We start from the raw sequence: 19,592 nt of genomic DNA, 5'->3' as shown, positions 1-19,592 counted from the left end.
CACCCAGCTCTGTTGTTAGCCCTGATCACTCAGCCTGCTCTGTCCTCCTACTTTATTGTGATGACATCTAAACTCATCTCCCTTCATCCTCAAAATCTCTGTATCTTCCCCTTTTTCTCCTTTTACTTTGTTGATATTGAGAAATAATTACCCCAGCCTGATCGCATTTGCTAAATTTAAGCAATCAATAAAACTGATCACTTAACCTCAACTATGGAAGTACAAATTCATGCATGACTTATTTTCCTTTTGCTTTTAAAAGCTATTCTTAACTTTTGTTATTTTATTATTTTCCTTTATTTAACCATATTTTATATAGAATTTACTTTCAAGCACATTTTGCAAATGTGAACTTACTTGATTTTCATAATGATCATATGAGAACTGTTTTCAGGACTTTGAAAGAAGCAAAAATGTTTAGGTTGGCTATAAGCTGGTGGAATGCAGAATGGATAAAAATGAAGCAGATACCATGAGAAAAGCTGTAACAAGAGATCACATGGTACAGGAAAAACAGAGAATAAGCTCTATTCCTGATTTTCTATTTATCCATTCCAGCCTCAAGTAATAAGTGTGGCTATTTCCTGCCCTGGCCATGTATTGTCTTCTTTCCTGGGCTTCTGCAAGTACCAAATAAATGCTAATACCATTGCCATCCCCTCACACAGAGCTTTTATTTTGCTTATTTTTTTTTTTATAAGGCTTCAGTTACTTGTGACATATGTTCTGTGTGCCTCTTTAAAAACAATGCATGTACAAATGGACAGAGTCAAGAAGACTAAAATCAAAAATAAAAGTATTTCTGATGAAAAAAATATGTGGAATACAGTAAAAAAATCATTGGAAAATATACTATTGACAACATTTAAAAATCAAGTTTTTGATTCTTTATTCATAATTCTTCTGGCTAAAACCCATATTGTGACACCACGTGTGTGATACTTTTATTTGTGATACCCATATTGTGACACCACGTGTGTGATACTTTTACATCTATTGACTTCCTAAATTTTGCTTCCATAAAACCATAGTCATCATGATTTTATTCTCCAAAAACACCTTATAACATAAACTATGTATTTCCATGGAGAAGGTTCCCTTTTCTCTGTGCTGAGTTCCCTTTTCTAAAGTTGTCATAGCACTGTTTCTTCATGTTACGTTATCTGAACATGGTAGCATTTATTTAATCAGGACTACTTCCATAAACATTCAGGAAACAATTTTAAGAAAATAAAGATGAAAACCTAATTTGAAGCAATTTTTTAAAATCTTTAAAAAATTGCCCAAAGCCAATATTTTTGAAGGGTACTTAGTGTAACTTGAAATCATTTTAAATTGTTGCAAATTGCTCAAATCATTCAAATCTTTACTATAAATATAACAACAACTGAAGTTACCTAACATGCAGAGGGGAGTATATTGGATAGATATTAATGAATGCCAAGTTAAGAGTTTGGAGTCTATCCAATTTTGCATCTCTTATAAATCCTGTCCTAGCACCTTATAGACAGTAGGTGGTTAATAAAGGTCTACTGAATTGAATATCAACTATCTTCTCATTTTCTGTCTTATCCTGAACCTTTTATTTACTCTGACCTTCTCCCACACCACTTAGTACTTGGAGAATTTGTGCACATAGGTCATGGAAACACCTTGAGATGGATTTATGAGCATTCTAATGGAGGTAACATATGAACTGGTTTCTGAACAACAGATAGGGGCTACACACAGCCTTCAGTGACCAGGTCTTGCCTCCATCTCTCCCCCCTCTCCCTGACTCACAGATTTAGCTCCAGATACATGAATTGCTGGCTGCTCCCAGTAGACATGATACTCATTCTAGCCTTGATGCCTTTGTTCATCTGGTCATCTCTTTCTGGAATGTATCCTCTATCCTTTGATCTCCCAGTTCACCTGGGAAAAATTCATCCATCCTTTAAGACTCAACTCAAGAGGCACCTTCCCTCCAGAGAAGGTTCTCTGAAGTTCTTCTCTGAGAGTTTGGCCCACCCCCTTCAGAAAAAAGGTCAGGTATCCCACCGCTATGCTCCTATCATATCCTGGGCATACTCTTCATGGGATTTACCAGGCTGCTTCATAATTTTCTGTATGTATGTCTGGTTCTCCTGTTAGATTGAAAGTTTTGTGATAATGGAATGAATCTTAAACTTTTTGTAGTCCTTGAACATAGCATGTTTCCAAACTCATAAGTGCTAACTTTAAAATGAATAGATGGAGAAAAGAAGGGAAGGAAGGATTTAAATAGTGAAGAAATCAGTCTGTTAGAAAGATAACTTTAGAAGCAATATGAAAGACGGAGGTATTTTTCAGAACCCTTTCACTGCGAGTGATGGAATTACAACTCAAACTGGCTGAACAAGAGAAGAGAATCTATTGCTATATAACAGTGAAAGTCAAAGGATTAGATAGGACAATGCTAGACTTAGGTGCTCAAGCATCTTCAAAAATCTTGTCTGTGCAGGCCAGGTCTGTGCTTTCCTCTGTGGCAGTCTACTCTCAGGCAAGCTTTCCCCAAGTCATGGCAAGACCTTGGGTTTCCATTTTACCAGTTTAGCAATCCCAGCAAGAAGCAAGAGCATCTCAGTTCCCTCTGTTCCTGCACAAGTGGCATTGTCTCATTGGTCAATCTTAACTCATTGGCTCCATTGTGAACCCATATTGGCTTGGGCAAGGGCATAGGTAGGAAGCAGGGAACAACACTGCCATAGGGTCACAAGCTCCCCGTCTTCAGCTCAGAATTGAAGTCACCGCACCTTAATCACATGGACTGACAAGGGCAGAGGTGAGGATTTCCAAAGGAAAACGAGGGCTCTGTTTTAAGAAGGAAGGGGAATTCCCTGGCGGTCCAGTGATTAGGACTACGCTTTCACTCCCTAGGGTGCCGGTTGGACCCTTGGTCAGTGAACTAAGATACACACTGCTCCGGAGTGGCCAAAAAAAAAAAAAAAAAGGAAGGTCGGTGCCAGGAAGGAGACAGATAGAAATAGCAGTTGTAGTAGAGCTTGGAAGGGGAGGTTAGCAATGATGTTCAACTAAGTGCTCTTAGAGGGATGGGAAATCTTGGGATCTATCAATAGTAGCATGTTCAGTCATCTTCATTTTCTCCCTTCAGTGTAGAACCAGAAATGTTATACACAAACTATAGCTGTTAGGAAATGGGAGGGGTGGTAGTGTCAATGGCAAAGCTCTCAAGGCAAGCTAGGATAAAGCAGAGCCACACCACTCATTCTTGCTGGCCAATTAGCAAGGTCAGTTTTCAGCATGGAACAACGACCCCAGATTTTGCAGGCATAGTACATTGTATTAGTCAAATCTGAAAGATACAATAAAAATTACAGGGTAGAATGGAATTTAGGAAGCTGAGCTCCTATCTTAGAGATGACTTCATTGAGTTAGTGATTGCATTGGTTTATAGCTTGTACCTATAAAAGAGGCATTCGGGACATGTTAACACAAGAAGAAATTCGCTTATGATGATAGACTTCATAACACTGGCGCTCTTAAAATTTTCTGAAACTTACTATGGGGCTGTCATGAATTAAATAATGGAAAGAGGTACATTATAAAAGAAAAAAAAGTCTTTCTCATTCCTTCCTGAAAGCAAATGATTTTAATTTAACAAGTTCTAGGAGTCACATTATAGATAATTCTACAGATAGTGAGTTGAAGTATCTCATCATTTTGGCTGCTACTGTAAATAAGCTGAAATTCTACTCTTCCTGGGTGTTTACTCACGTCTTTGGGTTGGGTCTGGGAATCATTAGAGCTAATACTTTTCATTGTTTGAGGAGCTAGTTATTAATGCCCAAGGCAGAGAGTCATTTCTTAAATATTTTCCCATAAATGAATTGGGAAGAATTTTACTCTTATTCCTATTTTATGTGGGAAGTAATTGAAAGCAAAATTTCAAACAATGGATTTAAAAAATCTATTCCAAGATTCCCAAAGAATACAGATGCATCCCTCTTACAAAATTTCTAATGCTGAAAAATTTTAAAGATAAATTAACAGATGTTTCTTTGAAAAAAAAAATATTTTTTCTGCTTACATAAGGATTCATCATAGACCATTGCTGTTCATGTAAGTATCTTAATCAGGTCGGGTGCTACAACAAAATATCATACACTAGGTGACTGAAATAACAAGCACTTATTTCTCACAGTTCTGGAGGCTGGGAAGCAAGATCAAAGTGTCTGCAGATTCAGTATCTGGTGAGAACCCTCTTCCTGGTTTGCACATAGAGATAGTTGCCTTCTTGCTGTAGCCTCACATTGCAGAGAGAAAGAGACGATAAGCTCTCCAGGTGTCTTTTCTTATAAAGGCACTAATCCCATCATAAGAACCCCACCCTGATGGCCTCATATAAACTGAATTACCTCCCAAAGGCCCCAACTTCTTGTACCATCACAATGAAATATAGTGCTTCAGTATATGAATTTTGGAGGACCCAAACATCTAGTCTATAACATTAAGGTTGTAAAACACTTCTATTTTGTTTATTTAATAAATATTTATACAGCATTTAGTATGTGCTACTATTCTACAAACGTTAACACATTTAATACTCATAACAACTCTGTGAGGCAGGCACTATCATTAGCTCTCTTAAACAGAGGGAAAGCGAGAGCAGAGAGAGATTAAATAATTCCCCGTGGTCCCATGGCCATGTGGCAAGTAAGTGTGCAGCTGAGACTTCAGCCCTGACTGCCTGACAAACTCTCAGCTCTTCCTGAGGCAGACCCACTCCCCCAGCTCCCCAATCCTTCTCACAGCAACCACAGAATACCACACACATCCCCGACGTCCTCATCGATCCAGGAGGATCAACTTAAACCATCTGCTGTTTAATCCAAAAGGGATATTGGAACTGATGGTGAAAGTGAGAAGGCCTCAGTTACATAGAATCTGAAATGTAAGTACATTGATAGCTGATACTCAAGAGAGAATCAATCCCAGGAAACAGGCCAATTCAGGCAACCTGGAATGAAATATACTAGTAAGCTAGTGCTTATGTATGTCAAAAACCGTATCTGTTTGCTGCTTGTATCAATAGTAAAGTCAGGGATCACTAGGTACTAGCTTTCTGATGTTTATGATCTTTTCTGTCCACGGACAAGCCTAGAAAAGGGGAATGGACCTCCTGAGCCCCGCACGGCCCCTTTCAACACCCGAGTAACTGTCATGAGTGAAAACACAGCCTCCTTTAGAACAAAAAGTGGTGCTCCTGTAATGACTAAATTCCAGAAATTCAAAGAGAGGGCAGATAAGAGATTACAACACTGTATCTTAAAATAAACAGTGAATTAACCTGTTCAATGGCCTACCCCCAGGCCCAACCTGGTAAAAACAATGGCATTAAGTGTGATTTATTTGAGATCCTAAAACACCGAGAATTCGACAAACGTTCTTACACACAAACTGAGATGACAGATGTAATTTTAAAGAGTGCGTTTATTCCAGGGATAAATAAAATCTACAAAACCCAACTTAAAGAGGAAGAAGAGAGACAAAATAAGGCTGCCATTCCAGCGTCAACTCTTCCACTCTCCAAAACAGAAGTGTCTTTAGAAGAAGTTAACTCTTGGACTTCCCTGGTGGCACAGTGGTTAAGAATCTGCCTGCGGATGCAGGGGCCACAGGTTCGAGCCCTGGTCCGGGAAGATCCCACATGCTGCGCAGCAACTAAGCCCGTAAGCCACAACTCCTGAGCCTGCGCTCTACAGCCCGTGAGCCACAACTACTGAGCCCACATGCCACAACTACTGAAGCCCGCGCACCTAGAGCCCATGCTCCTCAACAGGAGAAGCCACCGCAATGAGAAACCCACCCACCGCAACAAAGAGCAGCCACCGCTGGCCGCAACTAGGGAAAGCCCGTGCACAGCAACCAAGACCCAACACAGCCATAAATAAATAAATTTAGAAAAAAAAAAAAAGTTAACTCTCGCCCTAAAGTTGTGCTGCAGTCCCTATATTGGTCTAACCAGTCTGACACTCTCACCGCCCGCGACCAGGGGTTGCCAGGAGCCCACGGCCGCCCTCGCAGGCGGTACCCCAGGGATGCCGGCGACTCGCTCCCCCTGCGGGGATTTCGGCGCAGAGACGACACCCCACCCCCTCCCCGAGGGCATGGATTACGCGGGAGGCCCGCGGGGCCGCGCCCTCCTTCCGGACCCGGGAACTCCACGTGCGTCGGGGAATTTCCCTGGCCCTGGGCTGCCAGCCCCTGTCCGATCGCGATAAAAGGGCTTCGCCCGGCTCGGGGAGCCACAGAATCCGCTCCGCCAGCCCTCCAGCCCGCCTTCCCGCCGCAAGCAGCGACACTCCGCGCTGAACCCCATGGCCCGCGCCGCGACCCCCGCCGCCGCCCGGCTCCTCCGCGCCGCGCTACTGCTCCTGGTCCTGGTGGCCGCCGGCCGGCGCGCAGCAGGTGCGACCCGGCGCCCGGCACCCCCAGGGCGGGACGGGGGCGGGTGGGGGCCCATCCCGGGACAGCCCCCTAACCGAGTCTGTCCTCCCCGCAGGGGCGCCTGTGGTCACCGAACTGCGCTGCTGGTGCCTGCAGACCGTGCAGGGGATTCACTTCAAGAACATCCAGAGCGTGAAGGTGACGCCCCCGGGACCCCACTGCGGCCAAACGGAAGTCGTGTAAGTGCCGCCGCTGTTGCTGTGCTTGTCACCCCCGCCTTCCCGACGACCCCACCCCGACCCCCAGCCCGACCTCACGTGGATTCTCCCTTCTCTCTGCAGAGCCACTCTCAAGGCTGGTCAGGAAGTTTGCCTCAACCCTGAAGCTCCCATGGTTAAAAAAATCATCAACAAGATGCTAAACAAGTGAGTTATGGATTTTATTCCCACTTGCAACTAGAGCCATTGGTCACAAATACTGGCATCTACCTCCTGAAAATATTATTAGAGAAACCTATGGTTTAGTTGCAGGACTGAAAATCATTATTATTTCCCCATTAAATTTGATCTGCTCTGTGTCAGAAGGGTATTTCCAGGGCTCTCTGTCCTTATCCCCCTCTCCATCCCTATTCAAATGAGCGTGGGTATGTTCCTAAAAGATAAAGTAGATTTAGCCAGGGATGGTAAAATGCTTCTGACCCATTAAGGAACAAACATTGTTTACCTCCATTCCTCAATGGTTTCTACCTGAATGTGGAACCTCTGGCTTTGGGCAACATGGGCCTCTGAAGCTTACTAGTGAAGAGCAGGGACTTTTCAGTGAGACCTCCCTGAGGTCAAGTCTAGGATACCTGTGTAAGGTCTTTAACCCCTTTGAGCAGGAACCTTTTCTGAGTGCAGAGCTGGGCCATGGTCTACATGCAGAAGTCCCTCGAGCCTCAAGGGCCTGAAAGAGAAAAGCAGCTTTCTTCAGCACCTGAACACTAACCCTTTTCTCATCACAGGGGCAGCACCAACTGACCTAGAGAGAAGTAAGAAGCTCATAGGGCATTTCCTGAAGAGCGGTCTCTGCTCTTGTAGGAACTGAAAATGAAGAAGAAAACAGCTGGCTTCTGGGGACACCAAGAAGGGACTTGATGTGCTGGACTATTTTTTATGAGTTCTATTTATTTATACATGTATTTATTTATTTTTATAGCTCATTTTAATATTTTACATGTTAGTATTTAAAGATTTCAATGTGTTTAATCAAACTTAACTCAGTCCTGATTGTTATTTAATATGAGGATGACGGGTTCTAAATGTCTCATTAAACTGATATTTATTGGGAGACCATAAAGTGCCAGGCACTGTGATAGAGGTGGAGGGGGTGGGTGCAAGAGGGGATCCACACAATTGGACAGTGAGATCACTATGAGAATCAGGGAAAGTGTGTGCACATCTATGTTTGTACTTGTTTAAAACAATGTCAGTTATTATTTATTGAAATGATCTCTTTATGTGGTCAACATTTTTATGTTGAAGCTTCCCTTGGACATTTTATGTCTTTCTTGTAGGGCATAATGCCTTGTTTAATGTTCATTATATAGTGTTTCTCTTTGTTTTGGAACAGAGAAGTTAAAACTATTGTTAAATTTTTTTAAATGCCACGAAAATAAAGGTTTTGCAAAAAAAAATAACATGCTTAGGTTTTGTTTTATTCATCTTGATCTTTGGTTCCTCCTAGGTGCCCCCAAGGTATTATACAGTTAGACTTAGGTTCTACCTAACTTTATGCCTGCTTCTGGCTGTTACTTCCCTTACTTTTCTGTTACTCAGGAAAGAGTACTTGGCACTCTACCCTCCCCAACCACCTTGAGAATCCTAGTTTTATATAAAATATTGCTGTTTTTCACACTGACCAATTTGTTATTCAAAACTACTTCTTCATAAACTGTTGAATTTTTATCAATATTTCAACAAGAGCTCCTATTAAATGGTTATGGTAGTGGTTTTTCAAACAATTATGCAATTCTTTTCCTTTTAATGAAGTTGGGAGCAAAGGATAGAAAAATGGATTCTTCCTAAGAACTCAAACAATTTGTGCTATTGAACAATAATAATGACCAATGGAGATAAATACATACTGTACAGTAAAATACATGACAAAAATAACAAATGATAGGTAGGGAGATAAATGGATTTAGAATATGATACATCTCTTCAACTGTTAGAGAAAGTATTAAGGAAAATTATACTGTGGCAAGCATATAGTAATTTTTTAGGGCAACCATTAAAAGGGAATGCAAAATTTTGGATTAAAACTCTGAAAAGGGGATAAAATGGGATAAAAGAAAATACCTGAATAATACAAAAGTAGACAAAAGTTAAGGAATAAAGGAACAAAACAACAGATGGCACAGGGAGAGATGGCTTCCTTTCAGAAGAATGCCTAATAATGTAAGTAAAGCCTCTTGAAGGTGGGGTTTAATTCCCCTCCCCACGTGAGTTTGGGCTGGACTTTGTGACTTACCTCCAAAAAAGAGATAAGGAAAAGGGAAAAACAGTATCCTTTCAGTGGAGAATCTGGCAGACAGACCTTAACCAAGAGCTCAAGGTTATTATGACCGCTTACATCATGTGAATATCATGTTACCCCTCCCCCATATGATTTCATGAGAAGGGCACTTCATCTCCATGATATTCTCACCCCAAACCCACAACCCCAGTATAATCGTGAAAAAAATCATCCTAAAAATCCAAATGGAGGAACATTCTACAAAATAACTAATGAGTATTCTTCAAAACTGTCAAAGTCATGAAAGACGTCACAAGACTGAGAATCTGCCACAGGTCAGAGGAGAAAAAAGAGACATGAGGACTAAATGCAATGTGGTGTGCTGGACTGGATCCAGGAATAGGAAAAAGACACTAATGGAAATTGATGAGATTTGAAGGAAGACTGGAGTTTAGTCAACAGTAATGTACCAATGTTAATTTCTTAGTTTTGACAAGTGTACTATAATCATGTAAGATATCAACGTTAGGAAATAATGGGCAAAAGGTCCACAGGAACTCCTTGTACTATCCATACAAATATTTTATAAATCTAAAATTATTCCAAATTGAAAGTTTATTTTTAAAAAGATAGGACAACTAGAATAGCAAGATAGTAGACTTAAATCCAACTATATTAAGAATTATAGTAAATTTAAATGGAATAAACACTCCAATTAAAAGTCAAAAATTACCAGGCTGTGTAATTAAGACAAAAAAAATCTATGTTGCTTAAAAGAGGCATACTTTAAATATCAAGACCCAGATTGCTTGAAATGAAAATAATTGAAAGTATTATATCATGTAAAAACCAACTGAAAGAAACTTGGCATGAATACATACTTAATGAATGAATACTTAAGACCAAATTAATACGTTAAGACTTAAGGAAAGAGGTAGTCAGAGACAAAGAAGGCTGATTTAAAATAAAAAATGGTGGGACTTCTCTGGTGGTCCCGTGGTTAAGACTGCGTGCTTCCAAAGCAGGGGACGCAGGTTTGATCCCTGTGGGGAAGTAAGATCCCACATGCCTTGTGGCATGGCCAAAAATATAAAATAAAAAGGTGGCAATTTTACAAGGGACAAAAATAATTCTAAAATTTTATGAACTTAATATCATATTATCAAAATATATAAAGCAAAATAGAGAAACACTAAAAGAAGCAATAGATGAAACCACAGTCATAGTTAAAAATTCTAACAAACCTCTGTCAATACTTAATAGACAAAGCAGTAAAGAATCAGTAACAGTATAGAAGAGTTAAACAACATGACCAACCAAATTGGCCTGAAGAAAACACATAGGAATGCTTCACCTAACAATTGCATAAATCACATTTGTTTTTCCAACACACAGATAACATTTTCTAAAAGGGAGCATACATGAGCCATAAAGAATGTATCAACAGATTTTTAAATTCTGAAAGGTTACAGAAGATATTCTCCGATCATCAAGATTTTTATGAAGACTGTAACTTTCCTAGCTGAAATATGTAACATATCACTGTACTTGATGTGCGTGCTGTGGTTTATAACTAATTTCTCAGCTTCCTAAATTTTGCTTCCACAATACAGGAAGCATCAAAGCAGGGTCATCATGCTGTTTCATGCCCATCACAGCCAAGTGTGATAAAAAACATTTCCACAGAGACATTTCCTCATTTCCTATATCTATTTCTTGACGTATTCTTTGGTAATTTTGGCATTTCTGTCTTTCTTTGGCTTATACTATATGTAATGTAATTTAATTACTTCTCTAAAAGTTTAAAAAGCAATCTTAAGAAAATGGAAATACAAAGCTTATATTGAAATTTATTCTTTAGAAGTTTTGGAATAACGCCCAAATCTAATATATTAGTTGGTATTCAGAGTTAGTTGAAATGATTTAAATAATCATAGACTTTGAAACCACCAGGCTGTCTTTACTATAGGAACAGAAGGTAAGACTAGCTCTATTGCAGAAGAAAGTATGCGTGAAGAAGTTCATATTTCAGCTTTACCCACTACATGTCTTTTGCAAAACTGACCACAGTCTCTTGTATATTGTGTGTGCTTCATAAATGTCTTTCGATTTAATATTTTTGACGTCACAAATAGACTGTCAGATATTTCTTCAGCTAAGATGGGTTTACTTGAGATTAGCAGAGAACTGCAAATTGGGGATCTGTAACCACGGCAAGCTGCGTGCAAGTCCCCACGTGGCAAAAGAAGAACACTTTTGGGCTTCCCTGGTGGCGCAGTGGTTGAGAGTCCACCTGCCGATGCAGGTGACACGGTTCGTGCCCCGGTCCAGGAGGATCCCACATGCCGCGGAGCGGCTGGGCCCGTGGGCCATGGCCGCTGAGCCTGCGCGTCCGGAGCCTGTGCTCCGCAACGGGAGAGGCCTCAACAGTGAGAGGCCCGCGTACGGAAAAAAAAAAAAAAAAAAAAAAGGAACACTTTTATAGATAGGAGAAGGAAGTTGGGGGGCTATGGTAAACAGAGTCCACGGATTGTCATTGATCATGTCCTTGCCAGGAAAGGAGTCTTTCTTCTTCCTTTTGGGCTCTGCTCTTGTCCCAGGGTGTGAGAGCTCCCCCTTCTGGTCTCTCAACTCTATTTAACTGAGGTTTCTGCTTATTAATCTTTTCCAGTATCTACCACCCCTCATTTTCCGCACACTCTGTGAAGCTTTAGGTTACCCTAGCCTTTCCCCCTCCCCGTGGTAGATAGCTGATAAAGGTCACGGTGTAGTCCGTGCAAGACGGATATGGAAACACCTTGAGGTGCATGTAGAGACTTCCCGATGGAGGCAACACCAAACTGGGTCTTGATGGACAAGCAGAATCCTATGGGCACGTGGCCTCCAGTGTCTGAGCCCTCCCACCTGCTCCTGCCTCAGTCTCTCCCCTCTCCTTGCTCGCAGAGTGAGCTCCATCTGCATGAGCCACTTGCTCTCCCAGTATTCCCATGCTCTTTGTAATAGCCATGCCTTTGCCCATTTGGCCCTGTCCTGGAATGTTTTCCACCCCTCAGTGTTCCCCCTTTACCTGGAAAACTCCTTATCCTTAAGACTAATGTGAGTGAGCACTTCTTTTAGGAAAACTTGTCTGATGTCTCTCATAAAGCCACTCTATATAAGAGTTGCACTGGGTGTCCCTCCTCACTCCTGATACCTTGGGAATGGTTTGCCATGGTATTTATCAAGCTTTCCTAAAAATTTGCTATCTGTTGGGACTTCCCTGGCGGTCCAGTGGTTAGGACTCTGCACTTCCACTGCAGGGGGCACGAATTCAATCCCTCTCCCAGGGAACTAAGCTGCGGGGCCAAAAAAAAAAAAATTCTATTTGTACATTCATTTCCCTTATTGCATTGAGAGTTAGAGGGTGGCAGAGTCTCCTATTCCTCTTTATATCCCCAGCACCAAACTTCATTCCCACCTGATAAATGCTGAGAAAATTATCGTTGAAAATGCTGAAACAAATGGAGAAAGAAAGACATTAAATGTGAGTTGAAACACCCTCCTAGGTGTAAGATAAGTAAGATAACTAGCATAAGTGGAGTCAGTAACAAAAACCTAACTCAAATTAGTTTAATGAAGAGGAGAAGCATTTGACCTATAAAACTAAAAGACTGATGAGTAGGTGCGATAAAGCTTGGTGTTGCAGTTCAAAAATTCTCTTCAGTAACAATCTCACTCCAGATCAGGCTGCTTTTCTCTATGCTGGCTTCATTTTAGGCAACCTGTTCTCAACCACTGGCAAAGCTCTAAGCTTCTGTTCTACTAGATATAACCCAACAGGAAGCAAGCGCTTTTTTTTTTTTAAAGCAATTTCTTGACAAAAAGGACCCCAGGGATTTTTCTAATTTATTTATTTATTTGTGGCTGCATTGAGTTTTCATTGCTGCGCACGGGCTTTCTCTAGTTGCGGCGAGCGGGGGCTACTCTTCGTTGTGGTGCGCGGGCTTCTCATTGCGTTGGCTTCTCTTTGTTGCGGAGCATGGGCTCTAGGTGTGGGGGCTTCGGTAGTTGCAGCACATGGGCTCAGTAGTTGTGGCTCGCGGGCTCTAGAGCACAGGCTCAGTAGTTGTGGCGCACGGGCTTAGTTGCTCCGTGGCATGTGGGATCTTTCCAGACCAGGGTTCGAACCCGTGTCCCCTGCATTGGCAGGCAGATTCTTAACCACTGTGTCACCAGGGAAGTCCCCCAGTGATTTTTCCGACTTGACTAGGCTTAGGTCACTCACCCACCCCTGCACCTATAGAGTGGCTGGGGCTGGACCCAAACTGGAAGGACTGACCAATACTACTTTCAGTCATCAGCTCACTTCTGGAGCTTTGGAGCAGGGTCACCCTACCTGAGCTACCCAGATTGGGAGGAAGAAAAGATGTTTCCCACAGGAAAGCCAAGGTTTTGTAACCAGGAGCAGTGGGAAGGGGCTCAAGGCAGGCAGAAGTGACAAATGCACTAGAGACTGGACCAGGTGGATGACGTTGACATTGGGTGAAACGCTCTGGAGTGAAGAAGGGATGGATCCAGGGATTTACTGCTCCAACATCTTCCCTCTTCTCCCCTCGGAGCCAGACTCATTCTACTCAAAGTAGTAATTGTGACAAAATAGGGTTAGCAGTTGTAGGCACAACTTCCCAAGGCCAGCGTGGGGAGAGCAGGACGGTACTGCCCTTTCCTGCTGCTCCATCATCTCGGGATACAGCAGCAACTCTGGATTTTAAAGGCAGATTATATACTGCCAATCAAATCTGCAAGATGCGGTAAATACGGTAGCTCAAAATAAAATTTAGCAACCTGTGTTTTTATTTTAGGGTTGGCTCTATATTTTTTAAATTGGTGATTGTATTAGTTGAAAGTTTGGGCATATACATCTGCCATTCAGCTTATAAAACAAGTAGTTAGGGAAGATGCTTGTTAAAACAAGAAAGAACTGGATTATTTTAGTAGGTTTCAGAACACTATTGCTTTTTATTTTTTAATTTTTAAATTTTGTTTTGTTTTGTTTTGGCCACACCCTGCTGTTTGTGGGATCTTAATTCCCCAAGCAGAGATCAAACCCGCGCCCTTGGCAGTGAAAGTGCGGAAAGTGTGTAACAGTCAATTAACACATATTTTGTATATGTATTATATACTGTATCTTAAAATAAAGTAAGCTACCGTGAAGAAAATATTACTAGGAAAATCGTAATGAAGAGAAAATACATTTACATTATTGTACTGTATTTATTGATACTGTAAGTTTAAGTCATGTTTATAAGATGAATCATCTGTCAGTACCTCCATCAATATTGCCTTATTTAATACAAAACACTATAGATGTTATACGTATTACTAACATGATTCATCAAAAATGAAAGATAATGTAAAAAAGAAATTCATATTTATTTCAGATATAATAATTAATTCACTAATAATGAAGAAGCAATATGATTGCTTTGTGGTAGCCTAGTGTAATTGTTACAATTGCTTCACAGTTGCCTAGCCTATACACTAATGAATGAACCATTATAACAATCTTATGGCCTACAGTATTACAGTCATATTCATAACATAGTATTAGAAATATTGTTAAATTAAAAAAAAAATTTACCTGTGATGATAGCCTTATACATAGTTTCCCCAATTAAGAAAGAGAAAGACATACTGTATGGTAATGCAATGAAGGTAATGTAATGAAAGCAAAGTTATAAAACAGGAAGAAAACTAACACATTAACTTTATATTAAATATCACTCACCTTATGCCTATGTAGGAACAGACTAACATGTACATATATTCTATACTTTCTTGACATACCAAACTTTTTCTTAATTTTTTTGACATTTCTAGGCTACGCGGTTAGCCTGCAAGTTTTTTTCAAATTGTCACAAATCTCCAAAAATGTTTCCAATATATTTATTGAAAAACATCTGCATATAAGTGGACCTGTGCAGTTCAAGCCCATGTTGTTCAAGCGTCAACTGTATTCCAATTAGAATCCCAGAAAAATAAAAAATAACAATAATATCTAAACAGATTCTCAATTATTGTTGAGTTACTCATATTTTATAAACTTTAGATCATCTTTCATTCCCTACTCTTTAAAAAAAATTTTTTTAATTTCCTGTCCTTTTTCTCAGGACTGTACAGATGATTACTGACAAAAAATAAATGTAAAGACAAATCTTTATTTATAATCTACTTGTTCATATTCTTTTCTAATAATCAAGATGGGACATCTTTACTTTTATTCACATTTTGTAGTTGAAATGACTAAAACTAGAATTATGAAATTACCCAGCAATTAAACTAGATGACACAAAAAAATTCATTCTAAGTTTTCTCTTAAGAAAAACAAAAAGAAAAAAACAACCTTTTATATTGGAGGAGTTTTTGTTTTGTTTTCTTTTTTTCAATAATTCTTTTCTCTTTGTACAAAGATTTTATCCCTAGGTTAGTTTCAGCTTAGTAATACAGAAAAAGCAATTTCTATTTTATTTATTTAAAAATTATTTATAGCATTTAATATGTACTGGTGTGTTCAAATGCTAACACATTTATTCATAACAACCCGCTGAAGTAGATACTACCCTTAATCTCCATTTTACAGATGAGAAACTGAGGCACAGGCAGTTTAAATGTCATGCACCAGGCAGTCTGGAGCAGAGTTCTGCTCTGTGCCTCTACCCACCCCTGGAGCATCCCCTCCCTGCTCTTGCTTCCCACTGGGTATCCCCACACCTCTCACATATGAAACCTACCTGAGTATAATCCAACTAAGGGCATTAAAACTAAGGGTGAAAAATAAACTACACAATAATAAACTCTCCAGTTAACAGGTTGAAATGTCTTTAAGGGCATTAAAACTAAGGGTGAAAAATAAACTACACAATAATAAACTCTCCAGTTAACAGGTTGAAATGTCTTATTAGAAATTAGAAAAAAATAAAATATGACAGCAATTACTTCTCTAGAGGGAAATCAAATCGCTGGAAGCAGAAAAGTCCATATAACATGGAAATGAAATGAGATTTGTGATCGTAAAACAAGTAAATGGTATTAAATTCACGATCTAGCTCTTAGATACTTCACAGGAACACATGTTTTTTGGTGCTTAGATGAGCAAAGGGTGCTACTCACACTAGGCATCCCCTCCTGATTCCTATGACCTATTTTGTTCTTGGATAAAACTAGAAACTGTGTACCTGTGAGCCCCACGCAGCTTTCCCTCCCTGCAACAGCTCCAAATGACCACCCGCTCCTTATTTCATGGATTAATTAACACCCTCTACACAAAAAAAGGTGGTATTCATGGATTTACTCGAGCTCTGGAAGTTCCAAAATTTCACAGGGGAAAGCAGCTTTGTAGCATTGTGACACTTTGTTCTAATTTAAACACTGAATTAAACTTTTGATCCTGGTCATCCCCTCACCACTGCGGGATGATATGACACCAAGTTTGATTGATTTGTGTGTAAATACCAGGAAATAAGGGAACATTCTTATGAATAATTTGAGATGACGTGTTTTAACAGAGTGTATTTATGCAGACGTAAATAAAATCATCAAGCCCCAAGATACGTATGCGTAACACATGAAAAATCAGTTCTGACTTTGAAATGTATATCTCAGAAATAACTTAAAAAAAAAAAAGAAAAACCAGTTCTCTCTGCTTCCCTCCTCCGTCGCCTTAATCCCCTCAGTCTTAACTACCTTCCCTCATGATGCCTGTTCTCCTCTAAGATGTGACACCACCACCTGCAAGACGACTCACTCCCCCTGCAGGGATTTCGGCGCAGAGACGACACCCCACGTCCTCCTCGAGGGCGCGGATTACGCGGGAGGCCCGCGGGGCCGCGCCCTCCTTCCGGACCCGGGAACGCCAGTGCGTCGGGGAATTTCCCTGGCCCTGGGCTGCCAGCCCCTGTCCGATCGGCATAAAAGGGCTTCGCCCGGCTCGGGGAGCCACAGAATCCGCTCCGCCAGCCCTCCAGCCCGCCTTCCCGCCGCAAGCAGCGACACTCCGAGCTGAACCCCATGGCCCGCGCCGCGACCCCCGCCGCCGCCCGGCTCCTCCGCGCCGCGCTACTGCTCCTGGTCCTGGTGGCCGCCGGCCGGCGCGCAGCAGGTGCGACCCGGCGCCCGGCACCCCCAGGGCGGGACGGGGGCGGGTGGGGGCCCATCCCGGGACAGCCCCCTGACCGAGTCTGTCCTCCCCGCAGGGGCGCCTGTGGTCACCGAACTGCGCTGCCGGTGCCTGCAGACCGTGCAGGGGATTCACTTCAAGAACATCCAGAGCGTGAAGGTGACGCCCCCGGGACCCCACTGCGGCCAAACGGAAGTCGTGTAAGTGCCGCCGCTGTTGCTGTGCTTGTCACCCCCGCCTTCCCGACGACCCCACCCCGACCCCCAGCCCGACCTCACGTGGATTCTCCCTTCTCTCTGCAGAGCCACTCTCAAGGCTGGTCAGGAAGTTTGTCTCAACCCTGAAGCTCCCATGGTTAAAAAAATCATCAACAAGATGCTAAACAAGTGAGTTATGGTTTTTATTCACACGTGTGACTAGAGTCAGTCATCTGCCTCCTTTTTTTTCTATCAGAGAAACCCACGGTTTAGCTGCAGGACTGAAAGTCATTATAATTTCACCATTAAATTTGCTGTTAAGGTCAGAAGGATATTTCTAGTGCCTTCCATCCTCATCCGCCTGTCATGAGTCTGGGTAAATGTATGTTCCTAAAAGATGAAGTAGATTTAGCCAACGATGCGAAAAAGCTTCCTACCTGTTAAGGAACAGGTATTGTTTACCTCAGTCTCTCATGGCCTTCAGCCCTGAAAATAGAACCCTTGGTTTTGGACAATGCGCGCCTCTGAGGCTTAGTGGTGAAGAGCAGGGAATTTGTAGTGAGACCAACCCCTTCCTCCCCAATGCGAATCTAGATTCCACCCTTTATATTCCTATAACCTCGGGGAAAGTACTTAATCTCTTTAAGTGTCAATAACATGGGGAAAATAATAATAGCTACTTCATGGAGTTTGCTATGAGGCTTAAGTGATGTCATGCATGTACTTTTTTCAGCCCAATGTGGCATTATGTTGTGGCGTTTTGAAGATAATAATAAGATTGTGACCACAGGCTCCTTATTCCTAATTAAACAGCATCTAGGAGCCTGGCATTTTCTGCCACACAGGGCAGCAGTGGTTTAGGTAGCAACCACTTGGTGCAGGGCTGTGAGGTCAACGTTTTGGGTCCTACTAACTACCCATTTTCTCATCACAGGGACAGTGCCAACTGATCTAGAGAGCTGGAGAGAGCTTACTGGCTACTACTGCAGCCTTAGTGGAATCAAAGTGAAAGAGAAACAAATAGCTCCTGGGGCCACCTGGACTGCGTCTAATGTTTTTGCCTGTTTCTTATGAGAGTTCTTCTATTTATTTACATATGTATTTATTTATTTATCTATTTTTCAAAGCCTGTATATTACTGTTCTATCTAAAAGGTATGAATGTGTTTGGCAATTCTCTGTACTGTTATTTTAAAAGGTCATTTTTACATTAAATCAAAGTTAATTCAGTGCTGACTATTATTTATTTGAAGGTGATGTGTTTTAAATGTTTTTCATTCATAAAACTATTGTGGTTTATTTTGGGCCGGATACCACACTGTACCATCCATGGTGATAAAAGCTGGAGACAGTAGCGGGGGATCCAAATAAATAGATCACTGTTAAGGTAGGGGAATGAATGTGTACATTTACTTTGTGCACTGATGAGAAGATGGTCAGTTGCTGACGATCTATTTACGGAAATCGTTTCACCATCTGTGGTCAACATTTCTGATGCTGAAACTTTAAAAATGACAATGTTCTAAATATCCCTTGGACATTTTATGTCTTCCTTGTTAGGCATAATGCCTTGTTTCGTGTTAATTATGCAGTATTTTTCTTTGTCTTGGAATAGAGAACTTAAAATATTTATTAACGTATTTTTATAAATATCATGAAAATAAAGCCCTTTACAAAAATTTTTTGCTTAGGTTTCTTTTGTACTTCTTTTTTTTTTTTTTTCTGCGGTACACAGGCCTCTCACTGCTGTGGCCTCTCCCATTGCGGAGCATAGGCTCCAGACGCACAGGCCCAGCGGCCATGGTTCACGGACCCAGCCGCTCTGCGGCATGTGGGATCCTCCCGGACCGGGGCACGAACCCGTGTCCCCTGCATCGGCAGGCGGACTCTCAACCACTGCGCCACCAGGGAGCTCTCTTTTGTACTTCTTGAACTTTTATTCCCCTCCTGCGTACCCAGCACTTGGATTTTCTATTGCTGCTGTAACAAATTATTACAAATTCAGTAATTTAAAAGCATACAAACTTATTCTCTCACGGTTCTGGAAGTCAGAAGACCAAAATTAGTTCCACTGGACTAAGGTCAAGGTGTCCGCAGAGCTGTCTCCTTCTGGACGCCCTAGGAGGTTCTTCTGGAGTCAATGGAGAAGCCATTGCCTTGGTCCTTTTAGCTTCCGGAGGGCATCTGTATATCATAGCTCATGGCCATCTTCCTGTGTCTTCAAAGCCATCAACATAGCAAAGCCATCAACCTAACCTCTTCAGATCTCTTTCTAGGGCAGCAAATTTTGTCCCTACCCCAACAAATGTGTCTCTT

The 19,592-nt window shown here is 41.5% G+C and overlaps 3 protein-coding genes across 3 annotated transcripts in view; all 3 read left to right on the top strand.

The window, feature by feature from the left end:
• Positions 1 to 8,107, top strand: part of LOC101285495 (growth-regulated alpha protein-like) — a 114,817-nt gene extending 106,710 nt beyond the window's left edge. Inside the window, exon 4 of the mRNA XM_049708991.1 lies at positions 7,433 to 8,107. Coding sequence (XP_049564948.1) covers positions 7,433 to 7,448 — 16 coding nt within the window. The 3' untranslated portion in view covers positions 7,449 to 8,107. The remainder of the gene's footprint in view (positions 1 to 7,432) is intronic.
• Positions 5,998 to 8,107, top strand: LOC101277391 (growth-regulated alpha protein-like). The gene is made up of 4 exons (XM_033412500.2): positions 5,998 to 6,450; positions 6,545 to 6,668; positions 6,771 to 6,854; positions 7,433 to 8,107. The coding sequence occupies exons 1-4, from the start codon at positions 6,360 to 6,362 to the stop codon at positions 7,446 to 7,448; spliced, it is 315 nt and encodes a 104-aa protein (XP_033268391.1). The 5' UTR covers positions 5,998 to 6,359; the 3' UTR covers positions 7,449 to 8,107.
• An 8,688-nt stretch (positions 8,108 to 16,795) lies between these two features.
• On the top strand, positions 16,796 to 18,505 carry LOC101285237 (growth-regulated protein homolog beta-like). The gene is made up of 4 exons (XM_033412508.2): positions 16,796 to 17,062; positions 17,157 to 17,280; positions 17,383 to 17,466; positions 18,212 to 18,505. Exons 1-4 carry the CDS (start codon positions 16,972 to 16,974, stop codon positions 18,225 to 18,227), a joined length of 315 nt encoding a protein of 104 aa, XP_033268399.1. The 5' UTR covers positions 16,796 to 16,971; the 3' UTR covers positions 18,228 to 18,505.
• Positions 18,506 to 19,592: the final 1,087 nt, after the last annotated feature.

This window comes from Orcinus orca, chromosome 4 (genome assembly GCF_937001465.1).
Source record: "Orcinus orca chromosome 4, mOrcOrc1.1, whole genome shotgun sequence".
Taxonomy (NCBI): Eukaryota; Metazoa; Chordata; class Mammalia; order Artiodactyla; family Delphinidae; genus Orcinus; species Orcinus orca.
Note: the sequence above shows the minus strand (reverse complement) of the source record. Positions and strands in the feature narration are given on the sequence as shown.

What these genes read in the sequence shown, in the direction of transcription:
- LOC101285237 (XM_033412508.2), top strand. Translation starts at nt 16,972, where the DNA reads ATGGCCCGCGCCGCGACCCCCGCCGCCGCCCGGCTCCTCCGCGCCGCG. An exon ending in CGCCGGCCGGCGCGCAGCAG is followed by an intron (nt 17,063 to 17,156) that starts GTGCGACCCGGC and finishes TCCTCCCCGCAG; the next exon opens with GGGCGCCTGTGGTCACCGAA. An exon ending in TGCGGCCAAACGGAAGTCGT is followed by an intron (nt 17,281 to 17,382) that starts GTAAGTGCCGCC and finishes TTCTCTCTGCAG; the next exon opens with AGCCACTCTCAAGGCTGGTC.
- LOC101277391 (XM_033412500.2), top strand. Translation starts at nt 6,360, where the DNA reads ATGGCCCGCGCCGCGACCCCCGCCGCCGCCCGGCTCCTCCGCGCCGCG. An exon ending in CGCCGGCCGGCGCGCAGCAG is followed by an intron (nt 6,451 to 6,544) that starts GTGCGACCCGGC and finishes TCCTCCCCGCAG; the next exon opens with GGGCGCCTGTGGTCACCGAA. An exon ending in TGCGGCCAAACGGAAGTCGT is followed by an intron (nt 6,669 to 6,770) that starts GTAAGTGCCGCC and finishes TTCTCTCTGCAG; the next exon opens with AGCCACTCTCAAGGCTGGTC.